Source organism: Hippoglossus hippoglossus, chromosome 3, assembly GCF_009819705.1.
Source record: "Hippoglossus hippoglossus isolate fHipHip1 chromosome 3, fHipHip1.pri, whole genome shotgun sequence".
NCBI classification, from domain to species: Eukaryota; Metazoa; Chordata; class Actinopteri; order Pleuronectiformes; family Pleuronectidae; genus Hippoglossus; species Hippoglossus hippoglossus.
In genome coordinates, this window is record NC_047153.1 from 23,667,446 (window position 1) to 23,682,768 (window position 15,323).

General features: G+C 43.8%; 1 protein-coding gene across 3 annotated transcripts in view; it reads left to right on the plus strand.

Annotated features, from left to right (window-relative positions):
• The first annotated feature begins 232 nt into the window (after window positions 1-232).
• The window catches only part of LOC117757083 (short-chain dehydrogenase/reductase family 42E member 1-like), a 33,532-nt gene continuing 18,441 nt past the window's right edge, over window positions 233-15,323 (plus strand). Inside the window, exons 1-4 of one of the 3 annotated variants that reach the window (XM_034577844.1) lie at window positions 233-373; window positions 753-828; window positions 5,048-5,982; window positions 12,054-12,155. In XM_034577844.1, coding sequence (XP_034433735.1) covers window positions 767-828; window positions 5,048-5,982; window positions 12,054-12,155 — 1,099 coding nt within the window. In that variant the 5' untranslated portion in view covers window positions 233-373; window positions 753-766. Of the gene's footprint in view, window positions 374-752; window positions 829-1,551; window positions 3,096-3,945; window positions 5,983-12,053; window positions 12,156-15,323 lie in introns of those variants that run through there. The other 2 variants (XM_034577854.1, XM_034577835.1) reach the window with 2 other exon arrangements.

Consider the following 15,323-nt stretch of genomic DNA (forward strand, 5'->3'; position numbering starts at 1 on the left):
AAAGTAAAATATCACTGACGAGACATTTCTGAGAAAGTAGATGTGTTTTTTTTGCTATTTCACCATTTTTTAAATAACTGTCTGTATATTATGTATATAACAGTATGACTTTTCACCTAAAATCGCTGTCGCCATGAGTTAATTGCGATATTGTACATTTAATTATGAAGGCTTCACTTCCTGTTTTCCTCTGCCTCGTTGTGTGTTAGCTTTTCCAGACGCGTCCATTTTTTTAGTACATGTTTTGCGTAATTTACGTAACAAACAGCACGTAGAGCACCGAACGAGGAAGTGGACACCGGCTCTGAAGTAGAGGTTTGAAGAAGCGGCATTCTACAGATATTCTTCTCGTTTGCTACCAACACGCGCACAGGTTGGTACTACGTAGGGTTAGCATTTAGCATTTGTGCTAAGTGCAGTCTGCGCATGTCAGAGTTGAAGAGCCTGTGAATGTGTTGAATAAAGCTTAAAGGAGAATATAAGTGTACGTACGTAGTGTTATAATAATAATAATAATAATAATAATAATAATGTTGTAATGCATAATGTTTTCAGCTGATTCCTCTCAACGTTTAGTGAGTGAAGTTCAAGGTTAGATAACTTGCCTCAGGTGGAAGGTTAGGTAACGAGTTTACATCATAATGCTTTTAGTCTATATTCTGGTTTGTAAGTGGAGGGTTTTCATATTTATGAGAACACTGTGTTCTTGCGTGTTTACCTAACTTTTCATTGTTTTTCTATTAATTTCACAGATTGTCCTCCTGCGATGGAAAACCCACGCACAGACACTTTTTTGATAACTGGAGGTTGTGGTTATTTTGGTCATCGGTAAGCACTATGTCCTATTGTTTATTTTAAAAAAAACATTGCACATGCTGTCAGTAACCCTCCTGGTTTCTGAGTCGTGTGTGCTGTCATGCTGCTTCACCACCACCAGGTGGCGCGGTCTCATCGGTTATTTCAGTCACACTGTGACGACCACAGAGCTGAGGCACATTGGAAAGTAGAAATTCAGTCGTTGTATTTTTGGTCAGAAAATTTAAATGCATATTTCATCACTTGTTTTTTTCCCTACGATCTGCTGTTAACTACAACTTCATTTAAAAACTTTTATATAAGTAAATACATATGAGTCAAACAAAATAAAACAGTATATATATACAAAATAATGCAAACAACATAAATATAAAGAAGAGACAAGAACGAGGGCGGAAACAGTTTCTTATTGTTTATTGAAAAGTTCATTGTGTATTTGGACAGTTATGTTACTTTTTCTAGTGTCTATAATGTGTAGCGTCTTGGTATATTCTTTAAATTCACATAGAAAAAGGGGTATTGTTTGCCATTCTGCATCTTTGGATGTGAAATTTTCCGTACAGATTCATTAAGTTTAGAAAGAGGTCAGTGTCACTGAAATTTAACAGTAAGATTAGATTAATACAATATGTAATAGAGCCATAAAAGTCATTGAATGGATACAATGATAAAATAGTGTGTAGAAGACTATGGTTAATTATTGCAAAATTGACTTTTTTTTTTCAATCTCTGCAGCCTGGCGCTCTCCCTGCATAGAAAAGGTGCCCGAGTCGTTCTGTTCGACACCGTGCCTCCAACCCAGGAAGTGCCAGAGGACGTTGTGCTTGTGCAAGGTGACATACGTGACTATGCTCAAGTGGAGAGGGCCGTGGCCGGTGTGGACTGTGTGTTCCACATCGCGTCCTATGGCATGTCTGGCAGGGAGCAGCTGAACCGCCATCTGATTGAGGCAGTGAACGTCCAGGGTACGCAGAACGTCCTGAAGGCTTGCGTCGAGCACAGAGTGTCAAGGCTGATTTACACCAGCACCTTCAACGTGGTGTTCGGAGGCCAAGTGATAGAGAATGGTGACGAAAGCCTCCCGTATCTACCGCTCCACCTTCACCCTGACCACTACTCCAGAACAAAGTCCCTGGCAGAGATGGCTGTGCTGAAGGCGAATGGCACCGCGATGCAGGGCGGCCCGGGGGTGCTGAGAACTTGCGCCCTGCGTCCAGCGGGCATCTACGGGCCTGGGGAGCAGAGGCACCTCCCCAGGATAGTCGGCTACATAGAGAAGGGGATCTTCAGGTTTGTTTACGGTGAACCCAGCAGCCTGGTGGAGTTTGTCCACGTGGACAACCTGGTGTCAGCGCACGAGCTGGCTGCGGAGGCGCTGACCTTGGAGAAGCAGCACCGCTCTGCTGGCCAGGCCTACTTCATCTCAGATGGCAGGCCTGTCAATAACTTTGAATTCTTCAGGCCTCTGGTGGAGGGCCTGGGATATCCCTTCCCCAAACTACGTTTACCCTTCTCTCTTATTTACTTTTTTGCCTTTCTCACAGAAATGATTCACCACCTTGTCGGCCCCTTCTATAACTTTCAGCCACTGCTGACGCGCACAGAGGTGTATAAAACTGGTGTGACGCACTATTTCAGCATGGCCAAAGCTAAAGCCGAGCTGGGCTACGAACCCCAGGAGCAAAACCTGGACGAAGCCGTGCAGTGGTTCAGGTGCAGAGGTCACGGGAAAAAATCTCACAACTCCACACTCGGTCGATTTCTACTCAACATCCTGATTGCTGTTGCCTTTGCTGCTATTGCTCTCTCTTTTCTTCCAGTCGTTGGCAGTTGATGAGAAGCTAAAGCAAAAACATAATTTTCCACAAACGTACTGTATTAAGACTGGTTCATAAATAATGTAGATTGTTTACATGTATTCATAAGTCAATATACATGTGCACATCTAACATCACAGTGCTCATTACCGACAGGTGCTTCAGACAAAGAAGGCAGCCGTCTAAGACCAAGTCAACAAAAGGAAGAAGTTTCTCAGGATTAAAATGTTTTTTTGAGAACATTTCCATGTGATATTGTAATACCCAAACATTTTGAATATAATTGTATTTACCAAAACATCTTTGATGTGTGCATGTTTGCTAATTGCTACCTCTGTTTTTCCACAACTGTTACCTCATGAAAATAAATATGTCGAGTGCAAAAATGGACAATTACTGAATACAAACAAGTGTTTAATTTAATTACAAGAACAAAAGCAAAACTGTATGAATAAAACATTACAACTTAATTGAGTTTGTTTGATTTCTGAACTCATTCTGGATATGTTGTCATAAATTTTTGGATAATGACAAAAATATTTTTCCGAATCAAGAATTAGTGTGTGTTCCAGGTATTACCCATGTTGTGGGGACTTAAATCTGTTAACATAGTCACATTATGGGAATTCTTCCTTCTGGGGTCACAAAACCGGTCTCCGTTGTATAAATCATTACATTCTAAGATGAAAACATGTTTTAAGTTCAGGGTTAAGGTTGGGTTTCAGCAAGTAGTGGCTGTGGTTAAAATTAGACTTTAACAAATCATTATATGTCCTCTGTAGTCATGGAAACGCCTGTGTGTGCTTGATAGATATAACAAAGTGTATAGACTCGATAAACTTTGAGTAGCGTCATTTATAATGTTTCCAACATATCTACTCAGGCATATTATTACGAACTCAAAGTAACAATTCACGAGACAAACCATCACGTAAAAACATTTGTTTAAATTAAACGTTTTATAGTCACCTCAATTTCTCTTATTCAAGCAAATATAACCTTAAAATAATCATTCAAGGATTTATTTGATACAGAAATATCTTTTAAACTCTATTAACACTCCTCGCATTCTTTGGTGGACCTGAGAATATGTTTTATCATTCGATCTTTATAGAAAGTGTGTATAAACTTGGGTTTCGGCCGTGTGCTGCATGTAAGCAGCCCACTGCAGTAGTGTGCTGGTGGTGTAGCTGGAGTCGGACCAGGTGAGGCGTGCTTTGTGTGGTATGTGAGTCTGCCCGGGATGAATGCAGACGTCCCCTTCTCTCTAAACTCTCCTCTTTTCAGGCCGGCAGCCCCTTGCTGAGTTGGTCGCAATCATTGTTTCTCTGCAGCATTAACCACATTCCACAGAGGCGCAGCGCATCCCGTCTACATCCCCGCATTCCTTTTACGCGAACGAGTCCCCGCAGTAAAACGCCGTTTATTTCACATTTCCCTCCGCTTGCTGAGCTCGGACTTACACATTAGTGATATTCGCAGTGTAGCAGATTATCCGGGGCAGTTTAATTCACAGAGGAGAGGCGGGAAGAGAAATGTAGAGGAAAAACCAACAAGGGGAAATTCCTCCGCGCAGCGCGCCATTGACTGTAAAGACCTTTCAACTTAACAAAAACTGAAGTTGACAAACGTTTCCCTGTCGGCTGCAACTGTGAGAAAGAGTTTGTGTTATTTGCGCGGAGCGGGGCAGAGCAGGAGGAGCCGATGCGGGACTCGGTGGAGGTTTGCGGGTGTACGTCGGTGTGTTTAGTGTGAATGAGAGACGGCAGCACCGCGGCGTTTTGTTTTGATTTCCATGTGAAACGCAATTAGTGCTCCGCCGCGCTGCTCGGAGCGGAGCGACACCGAGAGTGAACTTGTTTCTGCCTCAACATGGAGCACTACCAGGAGGAGCTGGGGCTCCGGATGGACGACCTGTCCCTGTACGAAGCCTACAAAGACGGGATGTACAACTCCAGGAGAGACTTGGTGATTAACCCCGACTTGGACTTCTCGGCTCCGGCGCTAGCGGAGCACAAAAGTGCGCCGATGAATGGCAGCTCTGTGCTCCACCAGCAGCATCACACGGTGGAGAATTTCACGCCTGGAAATAAAGTGTACAACGCGGCTCCGGTGAGACCCGTCAGCTGCAACCGGGCCGTGCCGGTGGATTTCTGCGCCCCGCAGAGAGACGCGGGCTACACCGAGGAGGGCTGCTGCACCAAATCCGAGGTGGCTCTGCCCTGCTACACCGGCGCTGCCGAGCGGCACCGGAGGTACTCTCTGGAGGTGCAGGGCCACAGGTACAGCACCGGCTCCGCCTTCGACGGCGTGCCGCTCAACAAACCGGTGGCTCTCCCCGGCAACAGGTGCAACAGCGTCTGCATCAGCAGCAGCCACGACGGGAGGTACAACGCCACCAGCCCTCGGTCCAGCCTGGCGTCCTCTCTGTCCTCTCAGGAGCAGAGCAAGCATGCCAGCCCGAGGTCCAGCATCAGCAGCCCGCGTACGAGTCTGGTGGTGCCGGGTCAGGACAGGTACACGAGCCCCAGGTCTAGTTTGGTGCACTGCGAGGGCAGCAGCGTGCTCAGCCCCAGATCCAGCTATGCAAGCACCGCCAGCGACACGAGTAAGCACTCCAGCCCCCGGGCCAGCCTCAACAGCTGTGACTGCTGCAGCAAGCCCAGCAGCAACCGCACCAGCGGCATCAGCATGGGCTACGACCAGAGACACGCCAGCCCCAGGTCGAGCACGGCCAGCCAGTACTCCTTCACCACCAGCCCGAGGTCCAGCTACTCCGATTCACGGTACGGGCCCGTGGTCAACCACGATCTGGAGGGGGCGATCCTCCATGCAGCGCCGCTGGCGAGTCCCCGCTCCAGCATCTGCAGCCAGGACGGGAGCGCCAGACCGGGGACCACCGCTAACTGCGTGGTCAGCCCCCGCTCCAGCATCTCCAGCCACAGCTCCAGAAGTTCCCGCAGCTCCAGGGGTTCTATGAGCACCTACCCGGACCTGCAGCTGCCCTCACCCAGGTCGTCGATGCTGGGGAGCGGATTACACGAAGACACGCTGCTGCAGGAGTTCGGAGACTCCAACGGGATCCAGAACCGCCTCCACCTGCAGGGACTCTCGGCGGTGCCCGAGCCCCAGCTGCAGGCGGCAGGAACCCCGGAGATGACCGCAGGGTCGCAGTCGTTTAGTTACGGGGTGTCCACAAAGGCAACTTCCTCGGGCCAGAGGTTTAAGTTACCTTACCAGGTGACCCCCAGCCGAGAGAGCGGGCCGAGCCAGGCGGAGAGGCGGCTGGAGGCGCTCACCTTGGAGCTGGAGAAGGAGTTAGAGATGCACATGAAAAAGGAATACTTTGGTATGTAATGACAACTGCTGGCTTGTTTGCAAATACACCTGGGGGTCTTTTTACAACTAGTTGCTAGGCATAATCTGAAAAAAACACTGAAAACTTTGCCAATTCATTACACAAATGAGCCTCTGTAGGTCTGACAGATGATTTACGAAATGATTTCACAAAAATCCCCAAACCCAAATGCCAAAGATTTGATTGAGATGCTCACACACTTCTTTCATAAACCGTTGGTGCCTGATTGACTTTAATTTGGTCAAAACAGCTCAGCAGGTCAGTCAAACCAATAGTTTTCATCTGGCACAAAGTTTCACCTCAAGTGCCTGAAGTGTAAGGCACTGCTGCTCTGGCTCTGACTCCTTCCCTTACACTGTCTATGAACACATCAGCCCTCAGGTATCTGGGAGATCAGTGCAGGGTCTCCTTCGCAGAACAAAAAAACTTCTGCTGAAGGTTTTGGTTCTTCACTGACAGACAGAGCAAGTTTCAAGTCCAAAATAATGGTCCAAATTAAAGTTTCCAGCTGAAAAGAGCAGCATTTCCCTTTATTGCTTCATTGAATCCCACTGAGTATGAATAATTCTCTGTAGCACCAACTGATAAAACATGTAGTAGTATTAGTCACGTTAAATGTCACACGTAACCTTCTCTGTATTACAAACACAGACATGCTGAAACTGGAAGTCGAAGAAATGGTTTGAGAGTATTTATAGGTTTGTCGTGTGTGTGCGAGGTCTATTTGCAACATGCGAATGAGCTGCGTTTCCCACTAACCGGTCCCCCTTTGGCAGATGAGAGTGGCTTTGCAGGGCAATACTAATTTCTGTCTTGGCACAGCTAAAAATTTGCACAGCGCTGCACCTCGCTGAATGGAACCCTCTGTTCTGCCAGAGCAGACACCCAGAGCGGCGGCATGGTGTGGGCTTGTTGGAAATACAGTTGTCCTCTGGAGCATGGGGTAAAAAAGACTGTGGTCAAGTACAGTTTGATGAGTTACAGCAGGGATGTGAATCTCACACTGGGGGCCGCCCAAAATGAAAATGTTTGTCGTTATGGGATCTGAAAGGCATTTTGGAATGGAAGCATGTGTTGGCTGAACTACTGACTTCCTCTTTTATTTAGGCTTTTCTTTAAAAGATTTTCCTCTACGAATTGGACTTTGTGGTGTGGTTTATTGTGATAAGGGAGTTTGAGACCAAATATGTTTGCAGCAGCAGCTCCAGAGAGGCCACTGAGGAAGTCGCCGTCCACCTTTTTTGAATCGGCAGCCCGACAAATGGCCGAGGCCAGAGAACAGTGGCTTGTTTTATAGCCGGTGCACTTGCTCGGAGTGAGGCTGAGACAGCTGTAGATTTGTTCCAGAGGAGCAGGTGAGAGAGAGGAGGGAGGATGGAAGACAGGAGGGAAAGAAGAGAAAAGGGGGGGTGGGAAGGGGTGATGGAGAAAGAAGCAAGATGGGTGGAAGTGGGGATGGAGAGAGAGAAAGGGACGGGAGGGAGAGGGAAGAATGCAGTCAGACGCTCCTCACACACGCACACACACACACTAACCGAGCCCCAATAGAGACAGCTCTGTTTCCGTAGCGACAGTGGAGAAATTGATCGCCAGGGCTTTTTCTTGAGGGGTGGGCAGTGTCCCATACTGCCCGGCTCTGCCCCGCTCCGCTCTGCCAGCCGGCCGGCCCTTGTGTGGGCTCTGTTTGTTGTGGTGGCGAAGGACGGAGCTGTGAATCAACAGCTGGCCCGATACAGGCCCTGGAATTGAAGTGGCAGAGTAGTGAGGCCCACCCCACCCCCTTATAGTCCCCCTCCTCGCCACCACCACCCCCACCACCCTGCCCTGACTCCCCCGCGAAGCCCTTCATTAACCAGCCAGTGGGGAGCGGGGGCAACACCAGACACTTGGCACACGATCTTGGCTGGCGGGCCAGACATAGTTGGTGGGGGTCAAGTCTGATCACCTGCCCAGAATTATAATGGCAGTAGTCATGCACATGCCTGACGCACGCACACACACACACACATACACACACACACACACACACACTGACTTGTGGACAGCGGCACACTGGCCCGCTCTGCAGCGTCCTCTTGACTCTGTATATTCTGTGCATGCACACGACTGACCTCAGATTAGATCTATAATATTTAAGTCTCACTGTTAAGCACACATAATCTGGTGTGTGAAGGACCCCTCTCGTGAAATGATGACGTATTTTCAGGCTCTGATGCTGGAGAGTCTGACTCTCATTTATTATTTTGTCCTTGAGGGATACATGGACCTGCAGGGCTTGAATCACTTCTGCAAGACGTGCATAGGTTTTAAATTATTTGGCAACATTTGGATCGACATACTTGCAATGTTCATTTCATCTCTCTATAAATTCCACCCTCTTGTTTGTTTGATTGACGGTGCTCACGTACCCTGCTCATATCTCCAGGGGCTGGTTTGATATTGAGCCGTAAAGGGTCAAAGTCACACTGAGTGGTCAGTAGAGCTTTGTGAATCAGGCTGTGCAAACCTTTTTACAACTCACAGCACGTCCTGGGTCGTGTTCAGTGAGCTTGGAGGCACAATGTCAAGTGTGTTTGGAAAACACAAGTATTTTCATGCTATGGCAGCATCATATCAGAAAGATCAGATTAAGATCCAACAATCCTGCTTCTAAAAACCAAACAGGACTTAATCTCAACAACAGGGTTGGATTTCCAAAGGTAAAAGAATTTAAGCGCATCCACCCAAGTGATGCTGGTTTACTTTTAACTCCAGGGAAGACACAATACCCTGTCCTGACCACATGGACATGTTATGAAATCTACACATAAGAGATTCAACATCCTGTTTTAAATGAATACCAGAGATTTTCTTGCTGTCCTGTAAAATTATGATAACCACATCCTCACTCATAAGAGCCTTAGGGACTTTAAGCATGTGTGGAAATCATTACAAATCACATTTGGACTCTTGTGACCATTTATCCCCATTTACAGTTGTTTTCAGTGGTTTTCTCATGACAAAGAGAAAATTCCATGGAGATGAAATGAATCTTGCTGTATAGATTTTTTTTTTAAATAAGCGCAGTATAGTTTCAACCAGAGTGAATAGTATATCGATATAGCTGTATAAATAAATCATACGTTTTCAGTGTAGCCGTTGGGTAGAGAGTCAAAGCCAGGGAGCTATGTGAGTAACAGCACTGCCATAAATCAATTATTTCAAAAGAAATACAAAATAAGAGCTAAGAAGGGAGGGAGAGTTTAAAAAGAATTTAAACAATACCACTTGAAAACAGCAATTAAAGTAGGTCTTGACCCATATGGGCTTTTGGGAGCAGATGCCAATACAATATTAGGGAGTAAAGAAATGTCAGATACAGATTTATCAGCCATTTATATACAAAAAAATGGTAATGATTCCTAAGATGTTGCAATCAAACCCATATGGTAAAGAAATGTAGTCGAGGCTAGATATTTTACAGTTAAAACAATAACTATAAATATAACTAGGTTTAGGATTAACCCCTAACCCTAACCCAATTATAACCAAATAAATACAACTTTAATTCTTTCTAATGATTTTATGTAAAATGTAAACATAAATGTACACATTATCTGCATCGTTTATTCTGTAAATGTAGGTGTGGATCATAAGGGGGCTGTTGGGCCTTTGCAGAGATATGTGCTCTCATGTCATTCTAGTTTTTTATAAAAAGGCTAAAAGATGGTGTTTTTTTATTTACTGTCTCCTATATGGAGTCTATTTATTATGAATGAGAAAAGCATGGTCTACCTACACTCAACCAGAGTGAGTCTCCTGAGGAATAATGTTTTCTACTATAAGAATGAATCTGCAGAGGTAAATGATTCATTCATTGTTGACAGCTTCAGTCAGGTGGCTTCCTGCTCCCTGTTAGAGACCCTGTTTTAAAGCCTTATTGGCCACAGGAACCTATGTGCTTTTTTCCTCCCTTTGTTTGCCATCATCGACTTTTATTTTGGCAAAACTGTTTAACCCACTTATGATCATTTAAAGTTTACTTGTTCATTCTTATCTCCCGTTGCGCTCTGTTATCTTTGTTAAGTGCAGTCACAGGTTCAGGTTATAGCAGGAAATGCCAATATTTAACTTTGATTCAGACTAATTCATTTGTACAAATACGTCTGGTTTAAAGGGAAGACATGTAACCTTCGGATGGTTTTCCTGTACCCTTGTGCGTTATCTGTTCTTTTACAATGTCACAGTTTACACCCGGACGTGTTTATGAAAGGGAAATTATTGCCTCAGATAGCCATGGAATTCCACGGTTGCGTCACAGAAAGAAGTGTATCCTTGTCCTGGATCTCTCCTGAGACGTGTCTATTTTACATACAAGTAAAATGTTATAATGTCTCTGTGGGAGGAGGTGGGGGGGGGTGTTAGTGTGCAGCTCTCATGTTGGGATCTTGTGAGATCTTGTGTCCTGTGGGCACTGTGACCCTGGACTCACCCCACCAAGGCTTTGACCCTGCACTCCCTCAGGAATGTGACCCCAGTGGAGGTCGTCGTGTGCACAAGAGTTTGGAGATTGTTGGTCTGCTGCTTCTGTTGCTTTCAGATACTCTTTAGCCACTGTTTGTGTAGTTGGTTAGTTCAGGCTTATATACTCATGTACCTGTGGATCTCTGAGTCAGTCTGTGCATCACTCATATTGGGACTGTTGCAATCGGATGGTTGTTTCACTTCCTGGGACAAACTATCAAAGTAAATTGTATTAAAAATAACCCTTCCATGACAACTTCTGTTCTCCTTTAGCAACAGAGGTAAACCTCCAGTAACACAAATGAAACTGTCCCCTGTCCTGCATGCTCCACTGTACATTACTTATTTGGGTGAGGAACATTGATGTAAGGGTGGGAGCAGTTATTACTTTCACCATTATCTGATTACACTGGTGGGTTTTTATGTATGTTGCCAGCACTTGAGTTAAACAGTTAATTAGTTTAATGTGACAGAGAAAGTCTGGAATTTTAAATAATCAGAATAAATAATAATATACAGACTTTTTTGAGGCTTCTCAAACTCTTCTTAGTTGATGATGAGGAAGTGTGGACTTGTGACCTCAGTATTTCTGAAATCATTGTAATCACCCTAAGTATAAAAGAATAGATGGTGGAAATGTCATCTTTCTCATCTGTAAATGCTCTTGTTGTTGATTTATATAACCTAGTCAAGTCAAACCTGATTACCTGCAAAGACCATGTCCTCTAAAAGTCAAGTCAGACGTTGCCGTAACAAGGAAACTAAGTGTTTGGAAGAACACGGTCTGCCCTTCCTGACAATCCCTGCACATCCGTAATAATCAGCTTTCCTGAAGTAGGCTGCCCTCAAACAGTATGATGTAATGCATGGAAATGACACAAGTTAAGTTTGCACAATAGAAATCATTAAGAGTTATCTCTTAGTCTGCTTCATGCTTTATGTTTGAGACAGTTTGGTCTCAACTTGCTTTGACATCTTTTAGTTTCATAGTGATTTTGGTTTTCAAATGGCATCAGAAGACACAGAGAGAACAATGGATGAAATCTGCCTGTGGAAATACAGTAGTGATGATATTTGTTACTTCATCTTTTTCAGATTTAATTTGAGTGTTGCATAATTAAAGGAATGCACACAGGCTTTGGCAGAGTTTGGGGTTTGTTTTTGATCAGCTTTCCAGCAAAGCTCTGATAAAGCCTGCAGCATGTCCAGCGATTGTTTGATTCTTATTGGGCACACAAGTACTGTAGCAAACATCTCTTCACTGAATCGCTAGTTAAACATTCCCACCATCTCAAACAGGTTCTAACATTCGGCGTAAAGCAGAAGCAGATCAGTGCTCACAGAAGGTTCTTTGCTTTGGAGTCAAAGATTCAAACGATATAAAACCTTACAAAGACAAAGCCATTTGAACGGTTTAAAGTGTTTCTGTCACCGCAGGATGTGTAAGAGGCTGGTTTTAGTGAGTGAGTGTTATCTTTACTAACTAGACCTTAACTAACTGTCCGTGTGTGTGTGTGTGTGTGTTTGTGTGTGTGTGTGTGTGTGTGTGTGTGTAACAGGTATCTGTATCAAATGTGGGAAGGGTGTGTATGGAGCCAGCCAAGCGTGCCAGGCCATGGGGAACCTGTATCACACAAACTGCTTCACCTGCTGCTCCTGTGGTAAGTACGACTCCATATATATGAAATAATAGGAGAAATTGTTATAGATGTTGCCATACCCTTTTTTCCCTTCTCGATACTGATTCCAATACCTGGACTTTGTGTATCAGCCGATCCCAGTGCATTTACAAAAATAACAACTTAGATATAACATATTTCAACAGCTTTATGTTACTAACCCTTGTTGTATTGCCTGACTCAGGTTAAATCCTTTGAAAAACAAATGCATACAGTGAATAAAAGCCATAGAACTTCCTTTATGATTTAGTTTTACAATCATAATTATAAAAGAACAAAAATAAAGAAATCAAGGAATACACAATAGTGAACTCAACCAGTTTGTCGTTGTTTCCAAAGTTTGCTGCTGCACATCGTCGCCTTGGTGAACTCCTTGTGCTCTTTCGTGTGATGGTTATTAAAATGCTTTTATGAGATTGCTCATGTTGTTATTGGCGACACTAGTGACAACCGGCAAAGTCGTCTATAACTGCTGAAATTTCGCTACACTACTGGAAATAACTTCTTCTCATATTTGTCAGTGGCAGTACAGCGTAACTGCTGTTTTTGAGCAGCAAAGAAGAAGGGATTTCCGGGCAAAGAAAATTACAATTGTATCTTAACCAGTACACTTTTAAGACAGTGTATCATAGATTTGCCAACTCGCCGATTAAACAACCTGTTCGGTAGCTTTGTGGGCAATTCTGATGCCTGTGTTGATATCTGAACATCTCTAAAAAGAGTTTTATTGTCTTGTCTCTAACTGTGGTCTCATGAGTACAGCAGCAATGTGTGTTGCTGCCTTTGTTGGATTGTAGCATCAGTCATTCATCACTGTGTTTTATACTCGGAGCTGCTTTCTATATTTAGCTTGATCAGACCTACAATGTTAATGGCCTCTCAGAATGATCTTTCCAGTTCACTGCCTGCCAATAAATCACCAAAACACATTCGATGCTCTATATTTGCAGTTTCAGAGAAATAGAAAGCCCTGGCTTCATCCATCCATTTTTAGCCTGAAAATCAAAGCAATTTGTTAATTTGCTTCAGTTGACTTCATGTTCTGGAAGTTAGGGTTAGGGTTGTTCATGTGCTGAATTATGTAGCTTTGGATCTATAAAATTCAAACCAGTGACTCACTTTGATGTTAAAGAAGTTATGATGGTTCTCAGGTTAGTTCTGTGGTTATATAGAGTGTCTTTTTTCTGTTATGTCTAAGTGGATTTATGTGCATTGATTCCTAATGGACATTGGAGATAATGGTCCTTAGAAAGAGCATAGTACACTGATTCTAAACGTAATAAGTGTAACATGTCTGTGTGGTCAGATGCAGAGTGGGAGTGATTTTATTCAATTTGTGGCAATGGCTCAATCCCTTGATTCTTTAGCCCTCATGCCTGTTCCATCAGTGAATGGGATGTGACAGAGGAGCACTGTATATATATATATATATATATATATATACATATACAGTATGTAAGCACTGTATTCACAGAATTGGTGAATGTGACTTGTCGTGCAAAGCATTTTGCCTAGTTGTTAAAGACTAGAAAATCACTTTATAAATGCATTCAATTTGCTGCTATGGACTGTGCCTCACCACTGTTGACTGTATGAATATATGCATGTATGTTTGAATATGTATTAATGTGGCAACTAATAACTAACTTGCTGCTTTTGAACACTGACATGTAGCACTCGTGCTTCATCTCATGTGGTCGGAGGTTTCGACAGTGGTTGCTGTGAGCCGTTAACGTTGTTCATAAAAAGTGAGGACAAATGGTCATTAAGACTTGTTAGTTTGTAATTTAACTTACTACAACCTATACAGATGTTTCAATGTCTTCCACAATAATCACACTTTAAAAAAAAAAAATGATGCCTCTTTATTTATTTCTGATTGGTTGACCATTCATTTGCTAAGACGAAAAATTGGAAGGAGCTGCTCCATTGACACCAACGGCGTATCTGAAGGCAGATACCTGCTTGCATTGTGTGTGTATGTGTGTATGTACTTGTATTTATATATTTGTTTGGACCATGGCATAGCATAGACCCTAGGGAGTGAGGCCATTTTGGCCAGTCCTCCCTTTTTCAATGGGCTGTTTCAGGGCTAGGTTTAGGTTAGGGTAAGGATGAGGCATTTAGTTGTGCTGGTTAAGGTTAGGATAAGTGGCTAGGGAATGCATTACGAGTGTCTTATTAAGATACAAGTACAAGAGTGTGTGTGTCTGTTTTCCCACAATATGGCAAAACAGAACAAAAACAAACCGTTGCTGTCTGGTTATTTGATTTAAACTGAAAACACTATAGCCCTGGATTTGTTTACCTTTTCAGGATTGTTGACTTGCCTTGATACCGGGCGAATTAACTCTGCACTGTGCACCCTCTGCACTTGGTGATAATGTAAATATAATATGCATTGATACCGCTTCAGGGTCAATTCTTAATGTAAACATTAATGTTTTGATAATGCAGGTTAGAAGGTTCCTTGTACATTTTACCTCATTAGTTCTCTGAGGATCGCTGAGAATATTGGTATTTGAACTGAAACATCCCCAACTGAATCCATATTGGATCAAACAAATTCTGGACCTGGTAAATCTGTCTGCAGATTTCTGTGTCTTTCATACACACTTGCTCTTGGCTTCAACCGCCGCTGTCTCTGCTGAAATAGTCATTAGCTTCACCAGCTTTCGGTCTCAGGTGGTGTTATAGTCTGGATCAAAACATCTTCTGCTTATAAAAAGTTGTAGAATAACAGGGTAACTCAGTTATTTGGAGCAGGAACAAGCTAATAATGCCACCAAGAAGAAAAATGCTGACACTATTTGGTCTTTAAAACTGTAATTAAATCTGTTCCTCAGCTCTAAGTACAGTATAGATAGTGTGTGTGTGTTGGTGTGGGTGTGTGTGGGTGTGTGTGCCCGTGTGTGTGTGTTTTTTGGACGTCCCTGTCACCTGACTCCAGCCCTCCTCTCCTGTTTCCCAGGGAAACAAGAGGAAGATATCGGGAGAAAGCTTTTTAGCCAGGTTGCCTCCATTCATATGTGCACTATGCATGGATACTGATCCTCCACTCCACCCACCCGGGCTCTGGAAGAACTGCCTATAATTTACATGTAACCAAAGCCACATACTTTCCGATTTATTGTGTGTCTGAAGAAAGAG